This window comes from Urocitellus parryii, chromosome 15 (assembly GCF_045843805.1).
Source record: "Urocitellus parryii isolate mUroPar1 chromosome 15, mUroPar1.hap1, whole genome shotgun sequence".
In the NCBI taxonomy this organism is placed as follows: Eukaryota; Metazoa; Chordata; class Mammalia; order Rodentia; family Sciuridae; genus Urocitellus; species Urocitellus parryii.
The window spans coordinates 12,203,247-12,218,842 of record NC_135545.1 but is presented as its reverse complement, the minus strand read 5'-3'; the positions used below and the strand labels follow the sequence as shown (position 1 = coordinate 12,218,842).

General features: G+C 55.0%; 1 protein-coding gene across 2 annotated transcripts in view; it reads left to right on the top strand.

Moving 5' to 3' along the window:
• The first annotated feature begins 2,536 nt into the window (after nucleotides 1–2,536).
• The window catches only part of Axl (AXL receptor tyrosine kinase), a 28,861-nt gene continuing 15,801 nt past the window's right edge, over nucleotides 2,537–15,596 (top strand). Inside the window, exons 1-10 of one of the 2 annotated variants that reach the window (XM_026381025.2) lie at nucleotides 2,537–3,056; nucleotides 4,358–4,583; nucleotides 4,887–4,987; nucleotides 5,830–6,006; nucleotides 10,422–10,502; nucleotides 10,641–10,756; nucleotides 13,784–13,994; nucleotides 14,299–14,438; nucleotides 15,015–15,165; nucleotides 15,357–15,383. In XM_026381025.2, the coding sequence (XP_026236810.2) occupies nucleotides 2,996–3,056; nucleotides 4,358–4,583; nucleotides 4,887–4,987; nucleotides 5,830–6,006; nucleotides 10,422–10,502; nucleotides 10,641–10,756; nucleotides 13,784–13,994; nucleotides 14,299–14,438; nucleotides 15,015–15,165; nucleotides 15,357–15,383 (1,291 nt within the window). In that variant the 5' untranslated portion in view covers nucleotides 2,537–2,995. The remainder of the gene's footprint in view (nucleotides 3,057–4,357; nucleotides 4,584–4,886; nucleotides 4,988–5,829; nucleotides 6,007–10,421; nucleotides 10,503–10,640; nucleotides 10,757–13,783; nucleotides 13,995–14,298; nucleotides 14,439–15,014; nucleotides 15,166–15,356; nucleotides 15,384–15,596) is intronic. The other variant, XM_026381026.2, reaches the window with a different exon arrangement.

The following is a 15,596-nucleotide window of genomic DNA, read 5'->3' as shown; positions in this document are numbered from 1 at the left end:
TCAGTGAGGACATGGCCTTGTCCTGCTCACTGTGGAAGCACCAGTCCCCAACACAAAGGGCACTTCTATACCTGTCCTTCTCATTAAACAATATTTTTTTTTAAAAAATGCATTTCTACGGGGCATCATGGCACACACCTGGAATCCCAGCGATGCTTGGAGGATCACAAGTTCAAGGCCAGCCTTGACAACTTAGTGAGACCTTGTCTTAAAAATAAATAAATAAATAATAAAAAGGGCTGGGGATATAGCTCAGTGGTAGAGTGCCTCTGCATTTAATCCCCAGTACCAAAAAAAAAAAAAAAAAAAAGCATTTCTTTTCTTTTCTTTTTTTTTTTTTTAAAGAGAGAGTGAGAGAGGAGAGAGAGAGAGAGAGAGAGAGAGAGAGAGAGAGAGAGAGAGAAGAGAGAGAGAGAGAATTTTTTAATATTTATTTTTTAGTTCTCGGCGGACACAACATCTTTGTTTGTATGTGGTGCTGAGGATCGAACCCGGGCTGCACACATGCCAGGCGAGCACGCTACCGCTTGAGCCACATCCCCAGCCCCCCCCAAAAAAAGCATTTCAAGGTAAATTGTAGACACACCATAGTAGGTTCTGGCAATCAGAACTCGAGTAAGTGTGCTCACGGGCTCCAGGTAGCCACACTTCCAGCTGGCTCCATGGGTCTTAGGTGGGCAGAAATCCCTAATATATCTAAACAAGGGGGCAGAACTTTGCACATATTTCCATCCACCCAAAAGTCAGAGTTATTGTCACCTATATGTCAAGGCTTTGTACAGGACAGTGGAGTACAGTAGTAACTTAGATATATAGTCAGCTCCACCCTCCCGGAGCCCACAGGCCAGCCAAGGAGACAGACAAAATTGTGCCAAATAAATCTATAATGACAACCCATATGCAAAGTTTTGCACCACCCCTTCCCCCAAAGAAAGAAAAAGGACAGGATGTTGGGAGTGTGAACAACATGAAGGCCTAGGTCATACAGTGATGCAGTGGAGAGGGGACCCTAGGGATATGGATGAGGGGTACGTAGGAGTTGGGGACAGAAAGCTGAGCTGCAAAAAGATGCTCCAAGGCTGTAAGGAGGTTCTTTGGGTCAGAAAGTGAAAGACTCCAAAGGAGAGGGAGGGTCAGGACTCAGGGGGTCCTCATGGGCCTCTGTAGGGGGTTTGTCTAAAAAGGTTGGGGCAAGGCAAGGAGAAGGTTAGATTTGGAATTGGGAAACATTCTTCTGACTGCTGAATGGGAGAAGGAGGAGACGCTGGTGGCCCAGGCTGGAGGCCAGGGTTGTGTCCAGGTGGGAGACACTGGGGCTGGACCAGGGTGGAGTTATAGGGAGAAATGAGGGCAGGTGGGAAAGAGGTCTGTGAGCTGAGTCTCCATGGATATCAGTAACTGGCTGTGCCCAGGAGGACCCCAAGGCTCAGGCCTGGGTGGCAGGATGAATGCTGGGGCCATCACCAAGGTGGGATACAAATGAGACATCCCAAGGAGACTAATGGGGAAGGGTCCTGAGTGGCCTGCTGAGGAGCTAGGGGCTCACCCCAAGGGCAGAGGGGAGCCACAGCTAAGAAGCGGGAAACAGGGTCTAATTTGGGTCTCAGAAACATCCCTCTGGTTGCTAAAGAGGAGATGGATTGGAGGGAGAAAGAGGAGAGGAGGGGGCCTAGAGAAGGGGACAGAGAAAAACACCAGGAGGCCAAATAGACAGGACTTAATGATGAGCTGTTGGGATTCGGAGACCCAAACAGAATGGCCAAGAGCAGAGAGTCGGCACCCAGCCACCTCGTACATAAGACTCCCAGGCACGCAGAGCCCCCTGTGCCCAACACACAGGGATGCAGAAATGGCCATGCAGGGGGAGCCAATACCCAGGTCCCGGATCTGCAAGGACCTGGATGCACAATGAGGCCAGAGGGAGGGAGCAGCAAGTGCAGAGACAGAGAAGCCCAAACCACTGGGCACCTTGTCAGCAGTCATTGCCACGTGCAAGGAACTGCATGCACTTTGACCCAGATCACCCTCCAACTAGCCTGCTCCGTGGACCCTATTCTTATTCCCATCTTACAGAGGGACACGCTGAGGGACGGAGGCCAGTCACTTGCCCACAGTCACACCATTAGTGGGAGATCTGGACTTGGGTCTGGGGGTGCTCCCATGAACGCACACACACTGGTGTCCAGCTTCTGTGTGTCAGCATCCGTCCCCTGAGATGCCCACCCAGCAGTGAACTTCCGTCTCTGAGCTTTCCCTAGGAGGCAGCTCCCGACCTGACTTGCCTGAAGGTGTCCATGGGCAGGCAGGGCAGCGTGCCCCTGCGTGCCTCTGCCTGCACCAGGCTCTGTGTCAATGCCATCTGAGTGTGTGTGTGTGTGTGTGTGTGTGTGTGTCCTTGTCCAAGGAGCCCTGAGTGTGAGGGGGGAATGAAGGGCCAAGGAGGCCTGGCTAGGGCCTGGCCGGGGGTGGAGGCAGGGGGCCGTCGTGGGCTGAGAGGGGAGTGGAGTTCTGGAAGAATGTTTACCAGACCCAGAGAGCCCAGGGGACAGCGCCCAGAACCCAGCACAGAGGCGCAGCCTCCTGCCTTCTGGGCCCAGAAGAGGGGCGCCGTCACCAGGGTCCCCGTCCCCCCTTCCCGCCTCCCTCCAAGGCCCCTTTAAGACCGGGCTGGTCCCCTGCTCTCGGGGTTAACCCCTTTCTGCCCAGGTGGCCCCCTGGGCTCCCGCCGGGGGCGGAGGCAGAGGGGGAGCCGGGGGCGGGGAAAGGGTTGTCCGAAGTCTGGGAGGAGAGGAGGCCGGGGACCGGGGACCGAGAAGGCGGCTGCCGAGGAGCGGAGCCGGCAGAGGGGCCCCGCTGGGCCAGGCGGCAGTGCCAAAGCCGGGGAGCCCAGGGCTGGGGGGAGGGCCGGGGACAGCCCGGCCCTGCCCCCTCCCCTGCAGGGCGCCCAGCAACTTCGGAGGAAAGTTTGGCCTCGGTGGCGCGGTGGGGCCGGAGGATGGGCAGGGCGCTGGCCTGGTGCTTGGTGCTGTGCTGCTGGGGGTGCGCGACCCCCGAGGGTGAGTGATGGGGGCCACCCACCAAGGGACAAGGGAAGTGGAGAGAGGACGGGGGATGGATGGCAGGTGGCGGGGTGCTGGGCTGGCTTAGGGAGTTTCCTTGGGACAACGGAGAGGGGACTCGGAGAGAGGAGAGGAGGAAACAGAGACTGGGAACTATCAAGACCGCAGGGAAGAGAGGAGACAGAGAGGAACAGAAGGACAAGAAACAGAAACTGGGAGGGCCGAGGCGGGAGAAATGGAGGAGCCCAAGGACAGGGGAATCTGAGGGAGGGAGCCCAAGGCAGAGGGGCTGAGCTGGGGGCTCCGGGAGGGCAGGCTGGCATCCCCACAGAGAAGCCCCTGGAGTGGTGGGATGAGGGATCCGGAATCCTGAGAGTCCCCTTTCCACTGTCAACCTCCCCACACCTGTCCCTGCTCCACTGAGGTCTGCTCCTCTCTGGGGAGCTTCTGCCTCCAGTTGTCACCCCTGTGGGGGGCTCCATTTCTCTCTCTCTCTCTCTCTCTCTCTCTCTCTCTCTCTCTCTCTCTGTGTGTGTGTTTTCATTTCCCTGTCTTTTTCTTTCCTTGTAACCCAGGGGAACTTTATTACTGAGCTACATCCCCATCCGTTTTTATTTTTCATTTTGAGAGAGGGTCTTGCCAAATTCCTCGATAAATTGTGGAGGCTGGCCTTGAACTTGTGATCCTCCTGCCTCAGCCTCCCAAGTTACTGGGATTACAGGTGTGAGCCACCATGTCTGTCTTCTCCATGATCTCTAAGTCAGTGTCTGTCTTCTCTCTCTCTCTCTCTGTAACTCTCCCCTCTTTTTCCCTCTTGAGGGCTATTTCTTCATTTCTTTCTCTGTCTCTTCCTTTATCTCTCCCTCTCTTTCTCCTCAGGCCTGACTTTCTCTAGCTTCTCTGCTGCCTGTCTCTGTCTTTCCATCTCTCTCTTTCTCTCTCCCATCTCTCTTCCCGGCCCCTTTTCTTCCCCTGTATCCACCAGCCTGATCTGTGGTCTCTAGAGACCCTTGGGGCAGGCACTGGCCCCTGCCAGCCAACCCAGGGCGTGGGAGGCTGCCAGATCCGGGGCCTCCTTCCCAACGGAGGGATGGAGGCTGGACCTCAGTCCCCTGGGAAAACTCCCATCCTCCCCCAAGCCTAGGCCCTCCACCCCCTTCTGAGGTCACTCTACAACTATGTGGGCCTAAAGGCCTGGCGGGGTCCTGGCAGCCAGTGGGCAGGCAGAGACAGGGTGAAACTGTGGAGCTGGAGGGAATTAGGGGTTCCTAAGCTCCTAAGTTCCCATTTCCCCATAGGAGCAGAGGCTGAGGCTGACAATCCCTTTGTGGGGAGTCCAGGGAACATCACCGGTGCCCGAGGAATGGTGGGGACCCTTCGGTGTGAGCTCCAGGTTCAGGGGGAGCCCCCGGAGGTGACCTGGCTTCAGAATGGACAGATCCTAGAGCTGGCAGACAGCACCCAAACCCAGGTGCCCCTGGGAGAAGACTGGGACGATGAATGGAAAGTGGTCAGCCAACTCAGGTGTGCAGTCATCCCCTCCCCCACCAAGCCCCTCCCCACCTCCGTCTACACCCCCCTCCATCAAGCAGAGGATGAAGAGGCCCCTCCTGGGCTGGAATCCCAGCTTGACCACTTGCCGGCTGTGTGGCTTGAACTGGTGACTTGACCTCGGGGTTTCACTTTCTTCTTCTGTAAAATGAATTAAAAATAGTGTCGACTGCATCCTCCCTGTGAGTCTTCAGTCCAGGCCCCTCTCCCAGTTCTGGTGACCTTTGCCAATGTTCAACTCTGACCCCCACCTCTCCATCCCTCCTCTTCTGCCAGAATCGCATCCCTGCAGCTTACAGATGCCGGACAGTACCAGTGTGCGGTGGCTCTGGGCGGACAGACCTTCATGTCCCAGCCTGGCTACATAGGGCTGGAAGGTGAGTCCTTGGGCCAGACGTTCTGAGGGATCAGAGGGTGCTGGGGGACTCAAGGTGTCCCTGGGGACATACAGTCTAGGAATGTCAGAGATCTTCAGAGGTCAGGAAACTGTGAGTCCACAATTATGGGGGAGCAGGTTTGAGGGACTATGATTATATGATCTTGGGGAGAAGACATCTTAGGAGTTGTTGGATGTCCTGAGGGGCAGACTTGCTTGGAGTAGGCCATTCTGGGGTTCAGGTAAGGAGTCAGAGGCAGGTCAGGTGACTTAACTGTCTTCCCCATCTCCAGGGAGCTCGGTTCCCCCATCAGTAAGATGAGATGAGGAGTCACACATTGTGGGAAAGAGAATCAGGTATGCACCAACTATGTGCATTGGTGCAAGCCTGTAATCCCAGCTACTCAGGAGACTGAGGCAGGAGGATTGCAATTTTGAGGCCAGCCTCAGCAGCCTAGCAAGATCCTGTCTCAGAAAATATAAAAAAGGGCTGGGGATGTAGCTCAGAGTTAGACCACCCCTGGGTTCAATCCCCGGTGCATGCGCACACACATGTACACACAAAGGAAGGGAGGAAGGGAGGAAGGAAGGGAGGGAGGGAGGGAGGGAAAAGAAACATGGGGGGCTCAGGTATGTTGGGGGTCAGGCATAGGGGGAATCAGGTATTGGGCTTATGTATCCTGGGTCAGTCATCCAAAGGAGGCTCAGGTGTCCCGAGGATTCAGACATGGGGGTTGGCAAGAGACCCTGCAAGGTGAATCTGATGTCCAAAGCCTCACTCACCATCTTGGAAGTGGCTCAGACACCTGGGAGGTTCAGAGGGATCCACCGCCCTCCCCACAGGCCTGCCTTACTTCCTGGAAGAGCCGGAAGACAGGATTGTGACAGCTAACACCCCCTTCAACTTGAGCTGCTGGGCCCAGGGACCCCCAGAACCCGTGAATCTACTTTGGCTCCAGGATGCTGTCCCCCTGAGCCTGGACATGGCCCCCAGCCCCCAGCACAACCTGCATGTCCCAGGTGAGTGTGGGAACACGGGCCAGGTCAGTGGAGAAGCCGGTTGAGGTGGAGGTGGGGGCAAGACAGCCCTTCACATTCAGCCTCTGTGTATCTGCCCCCCCGCTGTCCCTGTCTCGGTGTTCTGCCTCTGTCTCCTTGTCTCTCTCTTGGGCCTCCCTCTGCCTCTTTCTGTGCCTTCTCCAGCTCCCTGCTTCTCTGTGCCTGTCTCACTGTTTCTCTGAGCACATGTCTATCTTTCTGTCTGTCTCTCTGTCTCTCCCTCCGTTCACCCCTGCCTCTCTCTGAATAGCATTCTTTGTCCTGGGTTTCCTCTGAGCAGTTCTGTGGTCCTAGTGTGTGGGTCTGGTGCCCCTTTGTCAGTCCTTGACCCAAGCAGGCCACTGGAACGGATGATCCCCTCCTGTCTTGCACCCCCACACATACAACCTGTCCACCTCCAGCCCTGAAGAGCCCTGATGACCTTGGTCAAGGGGAAGAGATCTTTTTGAAGAAGAAGGAAGGGGAAATGGGAGATAGAGAAAGTTAATTACAAAGAGACAGGATGAGAGATGCAAGGAGAGAGAAGAGTTCACAGAGATGGTCCAAGATGGAGAAAGTCAGGACAAGTGGTGGAAAGCCCTCCTTCGGGGTGACCCTCTCCTGCATCACTCAGAAGGGGCACCCCACTGGGGGTCACATGGCAGTCAGAGGCAGAACTGGGGGAACTTGATATGGGCTTCCCCCTTATGGAGGGAGGAGAGACAGGCACCAGATGGGGACAGCTCAGTCAGGGGAGGCACTTCCCTAGGCCAACCTGCTGCTTCCCTCCGCTGGGCTGGGGTGAGGAGTGGTCTCTGGGATGAAGGAGGTGTCACATTCTCAGCATTCCTGAGGCCCTGAGTGTGCAAGGAAGCAGTGGTGACCATGCTGGCCCCCCAGAGGGGTGACTCAGGCCCATGGCTCTAGTGGCCGGGTAGGGGCCTGAGTCAGCCTGGCAGGACCTGGGAGAGGCTTAGGGAGACAGAGAGAAGGAGGGAGAGAGGGAGGGAGGAGAGGTATGAGAGGGTCTTGTGTGTATCAGTGCGCAGCTATGGGGACAGACACCTACACTGAGTGGTGTGTCCGTATCCATCCCTCTTTGTGTTTGTGTGTTCACAGCTGTTGAGACTGTGTGCATGGAGTGCGGGGAGGACTGTAAGTGTGTTTTGTGGCTTTTGTGCACACTCTCTGTGTGGATGTGATAGTGTCTGCTCATGGGTGTGTATCTATAGGTGTAAGTGCATCCTGGTGTGGGCTTCTGTCCCCCTGTGGAATCAGGATGTGTCAGGGGATAAGTTGTGTGTTTCCTATTGGCTGTTACAGATGCACGTCCATGGATGTCTCTGTATGTCAGAGGGTAAGTGGGCTGTCATGAGTCTGTCACCACTAAGTCCTAGGTCTGAGATCTACCTCAGTCTGATCTCCCTGCATGTATTGGCCTAGCTGCCTTTTGGGGGCTGAATCCAGGGTACCCTCCAGCCAATGTGCATCTACACACCTGTGCCAACTGTGTGTCCACCGCAGTGTCTCCCTCCTTGCGTGTCTATGACAGGCCTTTTCGTCTGCACAACTCTTTTTCGTAACATCCTTCATCTCCATGAATGTGAAGCAACCTGAATGTGTCTGGCTATTTTGGCACAGATGAAGGCCTGGCTGGGGGAGGGTCAATCTCTCCCTCTCCAGCCTCAGTGTGCTTGTTGCCTGGAGAGTGTGTATCTCAATATGCAGGGAGGTTGGTGTTCCAAAGCGCCGAACCCCACGTATGTTGTGTTGTTAGATGTTTGTGATTAATGTGTGCACATGTGCTTGTGTGTTTATGTTTGTCCTAAGGTTGACTCATTTGTGTATGTGCGTCAGTGTCAGTCCCTGTGTGTTTATGAGTAAGTCACTGTGCGTTTGTGTCACTGAGTGTTTGGGACAAGCATCAGCCCTGGGAATCCGAGTAGCTTAGCCAGTGCTGCGTTTTTTGTGTATGCCTGAGCGCTAAAAACGGCCCCTGTGTGTTAGGCGTGATTCATTGTGTGTGGGGGGGAGGTGCCTTGTCTAGGAATTTTGTCAGTTTGTCCCTCGGAGTCTACTCAGGGTGTGTCCTCTTTCTCCTTCCATCCTTCTCCTTCCCTCGGAAAAGAATTGGAGGGGGGAGCAAAAAGGGAGGCAGTACATCTGGAAAGCACATCTGGAGTAGGAAAGGGCCTGCTGGTGGGGAGGGGGTCCCAGACCCCTTGGTTCCTCCTGTCCCCCTCCCTCAAGGTGCAGTCACTGGGGCCTGGAAAGAGGGGGTCCCCGGCCAGGCCCCCAGACCAGCCGGAAGTGCCGGGGTGGGGGGGCGCCCCGGTGACTCACGCGGGGGCAGGAATGCTGCGGTCGGAACTGGACCCGGCTCCAGAACCCCCCTCGCCCGGAGCTGCTCATCCGCCCGCCAGCTCCCGCGCCCTGACCCTGGCAGCCCCCACGTGCCAGGTGGCTGGAGCCGACCCAGCTCCCCCGCCCGGCCGCTGGGCTGCCTTGTTCCTCTCGATGGCGGGGGCGGCCGGGGGCGGCGGGGGCTGCGGAGGCCCGGGCACCTGACCTTGGCCGGGGACGGCAACTGGGCAGCCGCCGCGGGGCGCTTCCCTGCCCACCCCCTTCCGGCCTCGGTGACTTTCCCCTAATCCACTCCCTCTGCTGACGGAAAAAAGGAAACTTTGTGTCTGGGGACAGAGGCCGCCCTCCAGAGCGGACCCAGGGTGGGAACTGGTGGGAACCGGCGCACGCACGCAGCCACCCCGAGCTCAGCAGGACAGCTGTCCCCAGAGCCGCAGAGCCACGCACACACCCACGCAGGCAGCACCAGAAGAGCAGGCTGGAAACTTGGTCCTCTGCACATCCTGTTCTCCGACATTGTGCATCTGTGTGTGTTGTATAGCTGCGCACTGGGTATCCATGTGTTCGTGTGTCTTTATGTGTGCACATGTTTATGGGTAACAGTGACAGGTGTGTGTGCCTGTGCACACAAAGGTGCCTACAAGTGTAGAGACATTGAACAGTTGTTCAAGACAAGTTAACTTCCTAATCCACAGAATTATGCGGTACTTGTCCACATACATACTCAGAAATGCTCATGCGTTCACTAATGTACACACAAATTCATTCACTCAACAAACACTTATGGAGCACCTATTGTGTGCTGGGCCACCCAGACAGCAGGGAACAAAACAACACAACTAGCCAGGCACCATGGTGCATGCCTGTAGCTCAGGAGGCTGAGGCAGGAGGATCACAAGTTCAAAGCCAGCCTTAGTAGCGTAGCAAGACCCTGTCTCAAAATAAAAAGGGCTGGGGATGCAGCTCATTGGTTCAGCACCTCTGAGTACCTCAATTCTTGGTACAAAAAAAAAAAAAAAAAAAAAAAAAAAAACCCACACAATCTGCCTCCCTGGAGCTGACATTCTGGCAGGGGAGACCCACAATGAGCAGGACACTTGGCGACATGCAAAGCCATGGAGCAGAATAACCCGTATCATTTCAGAATCAAATGAAGGAAGGAGGGAGGGGGGCATATGGACCCGTGGGAAGACTGTTTCAAGCGAGTACCGTTTCCAGGGCAGGAACACGCTACCTAGGTGTGTGTTCCAGAAACACCAGAGGCCAGTGATCAGACTGAGCAAGGAGGAGGGGTGGACAGGAGGCCCACTTACCAACAAACAAACACTTGTCTGTGTGCACACACCCACATCCTAAGCATGTGTCTGTCTTGTATATATACCTCCATGTCCGTCTAAATCAGTTTGTGCATGTATATGAGTGTGTGTATTTGTGTCTGTGTGTGCCTGCCTGTGTGTGTGTTTCTGTGTGTCTGGTTGTCATTGTTTTAGCAATATTGGGATTGAACTCGGGGCGTTTTACCACTGAACTACACCCCCAGCCTTTATATTTTTGTATTTTAAGACAGGGTCTTTCTAAATTGCTGAGGGCCTCCCTAAGTTACTGAGGCTGGCCTCAAACTTGCAATCCTCCTGCCTTAGGCTCCTGAGTCACTGGTGTTACAGGCAGGCGGCACCATGCCCAGCTGTTTTTGTGTGTTTGAAGGGGTCGTGGGAGTATGGATGACGAGGCGTGCTTCTGTGTGTACCTCTGTGTGCGTCTTAGTATGTATGTTCCTATCTGGGTGTGACAGAGCAAGTGTGTGAGCCATGTGAATCCCTGGGGCGGGGGGGAGCTGAAGCCAGCAGCCTGTCCCTCTGTTTGTGGGTGGAGTCTGTGTTCCTAATGCACAGCTCTGCCCTCCCCACACTCCCTCTGCTTGCAAGTGCCCGTCAGGTTGGCACTGGCCAGGCTGGGTGAGGTAGGGTGGCTTGGCATGGTCGAGTCTCTCTTCCCAGATCTGACACTGGGCTCCTCTCCGTGTGACTCCCTAGGCCTGAACAAGACATCTTCTTTCTCCTGCGAAGCCCATAATGCCAAGGGGGTCACCACATCCCGCACAGCCACCATCACAGGTGACAGAAAAGGGACCTGGGGAGCTGGGTATCTGAGGGAGGGCTTGAGGCCAGGAGTCTGAGCAGGAGGCAGAGGGCAGCGTTGGCAGCTTTGGGTAAAGATCCCCAGGGTCAGTCCCTCCCCTTGTCTGTCCACAGTGCTTCCCCAGCGGCCCCGTGACCTCCACCTGATTTCCCGCCAGCCCACGGAGCTGGAGGTGGCTTGGACCCCAGGCCTGAGTGGCATCTACCCTCTCACTCATTGCACCCTACAGGTGAGATTCCCTGACTTTGGTCACCTCAATCTCAGGCCTCTTGCTACCCACAGCCACAGCATTTTCCTCCCCCAGCCCTTCCAGGCCACTGGTGTATTGAAAGGAAATAGAGTCCTGGGTTCAAATCCTGACTTCACTCCCTGCTGACATTCTCCCAGGGGAGACCCACAATGAGTAGGACAAGTCACTTAACCTCTTGTGAGCTTGGGCAACTCACTTAACCTCTCTGGGTCTCCATTCTCTCATCTATAATACAAGCATAATGGTAGCACCTACCTGATAGGCTCATCGTGAGACTCCAACAGAGAGAACGCAAGTAACCAACTTAAACTAGTATCTGGAACAAAGGAGCTGCCTCATGAACTATTAGCCATTTTTGTTGTTTTTAGCATGAGTGATGTTAACTCTAGCCAGGTTGGAGATGGCCTGTCACCCCTGGATACCCACAACTCTGAGCTTTCCCCACTCAGCCCTGACCCCTCTGGGTCATCACTGTCTGGGGTGTATCGTGGCCTGTGGGTTCTGGGAGGGTCAGAGTTGTCAGTCACCCTGGCTCCTCCTTATTGCCCAACGCAGGCCAATCACAGAGCAGGAACATTTGTTAGAAGAATATGAGACAATAGAGATGAGCTAGACCTAGTTGCGGCCCTAAAGTTGCTCCTACTCAAGAGTAAGGAAAACACAGGTGCGAGCACAGACAAGTCACCAGCTCTGTAAACACAGGCCCGCTGCTGGTCTGACTTTCCCGAGGTTCAGAAGTTGGAGATGAGGGTTGGATGGTGGCTGCCGTGGGAGACAACAGTAGTCAATGATGACCCACTTTTGCTGAAAGTCAGCTGTGTGCTGGGCCTTGTGTTATGGCTTCATGCACACCCCCTCGTGTGTTTGTGAAGGAGGGTCTGTGGATACACCCATTTTCCAGATGAGGAAACTGAGGCTCAGAGATGTTAAGCAACTCACCCAAGGTCACAGGCAGAAAGTGGCAGAGGCAGGATTCAAACCCTGTCTCTCTAATCCCAAATGATGCTGTGTAGCCAGTACCTGATTATTTGGGAATTGCCTTCCTTCCTTCCTTCCTTCCTTCCTTCCTTCCTTCCTTCCTTCCTTCCTTCCTTTCATGTTGGGGATAAAATGCAGGGGCTTGTCCATGCTAGTCAGGAGCTCTGCCCTGAGCTAAACTCCGGTCACTGGGAGCTCTCTTTCTTGCACTGCTCTGGGCCCAGCCTTTTCTTGGTGCCATTTTAATCTGGAAAGTGAGCAGCTGTGCGTCTTGCCCTTTTCAAGGTAGGGAACTGGGGCCTGAGAGGGGATGTGACCCTGCCCCCACACCCATGCCCACGGGTAGAAGGATGAAGCTATGATTCAATGCCATAGGCAGCCCAACAAGAGAGACCTCGAAGGCCAGGTCAGCCATTAGCTGCATCCCCACCCACATCCATCAAGTGTCCCCAGGAAAGCAGAAGTGTGTCCCCTTCCCTCTCCAGGTCTCACTTCCCGCTGTGCTCAGGCTAGGGCTGAATGGCTCTGGGGGAGGGCCATGGCCATCCTAGGAAAAAGAGAAGTAGGAGTGGGTCTGGCTGCTGAGCCCCTCTCCCCTTTGTCCTGGCACAGCTTCCTCTTCCCTCTGTCACGGTGGGTCAGAGAGCAGGCATGGGGACAGCCTGTCCCTCCTGCTACTCACCATCGGCCTGCCTCGTCCCTGGGTCTCCTGGTGGTGCCATCTTCCCCTGGGAGGACTCCGTGACGTTGGACAGGCTCCCAAACCCCTCTGGATCTCAGCTTTCTCATCAGGAGAATGGGAATGAGAACAGAGAAGGTGCTGAACGGGGAGCCTGATCCCTCCATGGTACCAAGAAATGCAGAGCCCTTGCCTCGCATGATCAAGGCCCTAGGTTCTATTCCCAGCACCACAAAAGAGAAAAGAGAAATGCTGCTGCTGCTATTACGATATTCAGACCTGTTTGATGTGCATTGTGTCATTAGACTTTACACCCTGGCAAGTAGAGAGTCAGGGGCCCGTTTTCTAGAGACAGAAACTAATTCAGAGAAGTTAAGACATTCACCCTTTGTCAAACAGCAAATAATGTCCAAGGCAGGACTTAAGACCCAAGGAATCTGGCTTCAGGGCTCACATCCTTAAGCAGGGGCCTGGGTAGATGTACGAAGAACCTGTAGAGCTGTGCAGGGTGTGCAGTGTTGGACACTTGCTGCCTGACAGCCTCCCACACACACATCCAGTAACAGTGACAAGCACGTTGTGTGCACAGGTCATCTCCTAAATGCCTGTTAGCGTCCAGTCAACCTGCAAATTGCCACTGTTACACCTCCCCCCCCCCCCAGTATTACTGGGGATTATTGCTTTACCACTGAGCCACATCCCCAGCCTACTTTATTTTTTTTTATTTTGGACAAGATCTCCCTAAGTTGCTGAGGCTAGCCTTGAACTTGTGATCCTCCTGCATCAGCCTCCCAAGTGGCTGGGATTACAGGCACGCATCAGTGCACCCAGCTACTTCAAGATAACTTTTTAAAAATCAGGGAATTCTCCAGGCTTGGTGGTATGCACTTGTAATTCCAACCTGTCTCTGAATAAAAAATAAAAAGGCCTGGGGATGTGGCTCAATGGTTAAGCCTGCTTGGTTCAATCCCTGGTACCAAAAAAAAAAAAAAAAAAAAATCAGGGAATTCTCTTCTAGAAGCTTAGAACGGACCTCAAATCTGCTCATTTTCCAGATAAGGAAACTGAGGCTCAGAAAGGGAAAGAGTCTTGAAGAGTCTTAGCAAAGGTGGCTTTTGACAGAGCCACTTCATCTACCTCCATGGTTTCTTTGCTTTGCTAATCTAGGTGTCCATATTGACCCAGATGGAGCTGCAGCACACACACACACACACACATACACACACACACACTCACACTCACACCCTTGCAAAGTTGTGTGGTATGCTGGGAGGCCACAGTTGAGAGGGGCGTGACTGCAGTGCGTGATTGCGCGGGCGTCCTGACCTCACCCCTTTCCCTCTCCGTAGGCTGTGCTGTCAGACGACAGGGTGGGTGTCTGGCTGGGAGAGCCGGACCCCCCGGAGGAGCCCCTCATCTTGCAGGCATCTGTGCCCCCCCACCAGCTTCAGCTGGGCAGACTCCACCCTCACACCCCTTATCATATCCGGGTGTCCTGCACAAGCAGCCAGGGCCCCTCACCCTGGACCCACTGGCTCCCCGTGGAGACACCAGAGGGAGGTAAGAGGGCTGGGGAGGGATGTGGCCCCGCCCACTAGACTTTGCTTGCACCAGTTCCCCCAGAGCGTCCCCTTTCACCCCCTTGCCCCACATGGCCTCTGTCTCCCTCCTGTCCAGTGCCTGACCCCTCGGCACTGCCCACTGGCATCTCTCCCAGATCTCTGCCCTGTGCTTCCGCTCACAGGAGGCTTGCTCAGGTTGCCTGCGCGTGTACCCTGTGCTCCCTGCCTCCACTTCCTGGGAACAGGGGCGGGGGGTCTGAAAGAGGTGGGGGTGCCAGCTTCCCCTCTTCCCTGTCCTCCAGTGCCCCTGGGTCCCCCTGAGAACGTTAGCGCCATGCGGAATGGGAGCCAGGCCCTCGTGTGTTGGCAGGAGCCAAGGGCGCCCCTGCAGGGCACCCTGTTAGGGTACCGGCTGGCGTATCGAGGCCAGGACACCCCAGAGGTGGGTGCTGCTGGCTGGGCTTGGGTGGAATGGTTGGGGGAGGAGGGAGATGGGGAGAAGGCAGACCCTTGTGCGGCTTAGAACTACAGAGATACCACATTTGGTGCAGAACATTCTGGGGAGCAAATGGGGGTTCAAGGCAGAGATTAGGGAATGGCTATATATGACCCATTGCAAAAGCATTTCAGTATTCTAACAGTTTTACAGCCAGTAGCCATATGGCCTTTTGGGGAAGAGGCCTATTTTCCTAATTTGCACAAAGGTCCTACCTGAGTTCGCAATACCCTGGGTGGTGGAGGCAGATAGGATGGGAATTGGAAGGAGTTAGAGAGATGAACGTGAAAATCCAGTTCTTCACATGGACTGAGCATGCCATGCACCTAGCACGGTGCTAAGGAATCCCTGACACGGTAGAGGGTTAGCAGATAAAAGTCTCTGCCTGGCGCAGCTAATGTTCCACTGGCCAGGGGTAAGGAGGGAAGAGAGGGCCTGGAGAAAGAGATGGAGTTGAGGCCAAGTGTGCAGTCCTGAGTTGGGGGCCTGGGTTCTGCTCTAATGCCACTTCTGACCTCCCAGGTGCTAATGGATGTAGGGCTAAAGCAAGAGGTGACCCTGGAACTGCGGGGGGACGGGGCTGTGCCTAACCTGACGGTGTCTGTGGCAGCCTACACCGCTGCTGGGGATGGGCCCTGGAGCCTCCCTGTGCCCCTGGAGCCCTGGCGCCCAGGTAACTACAAAACCATGCTCAGCCCCCCTGCAGTCTATCCACAAGGACCTCGCCTCTTCTTGATGGCCTTGACTTGCTCCCTGTACTTTTTGTGTTTGTGTTACCCTAGCCGAGTCCCATTGGAAGCCTCCCTCACTCCCTCATGCGAGCCCTCTCTGAGCATGTCTCCCCTCTGTCCTTTCTCCTCACAGGGCAAGGACAGCCAATCCACCAGCTGGGTAAGGGCTTTTGTACCCCTTCTTCCCTCCGTCCCCTCAACACCCAGTGAGGGGTCAGTCACCACTCATGTACTCTTGACACATCCTCTTCATGTTTCTTAAACTCATTACTTGAACCCTTTGCTTTTGGGGTTTGTGTGGTCCTTGATGGAGGTGTCTAGAATGGCCCAGCACTTTGTAGGTACTTGGTGAATGGTAGATGGATGGATGGAT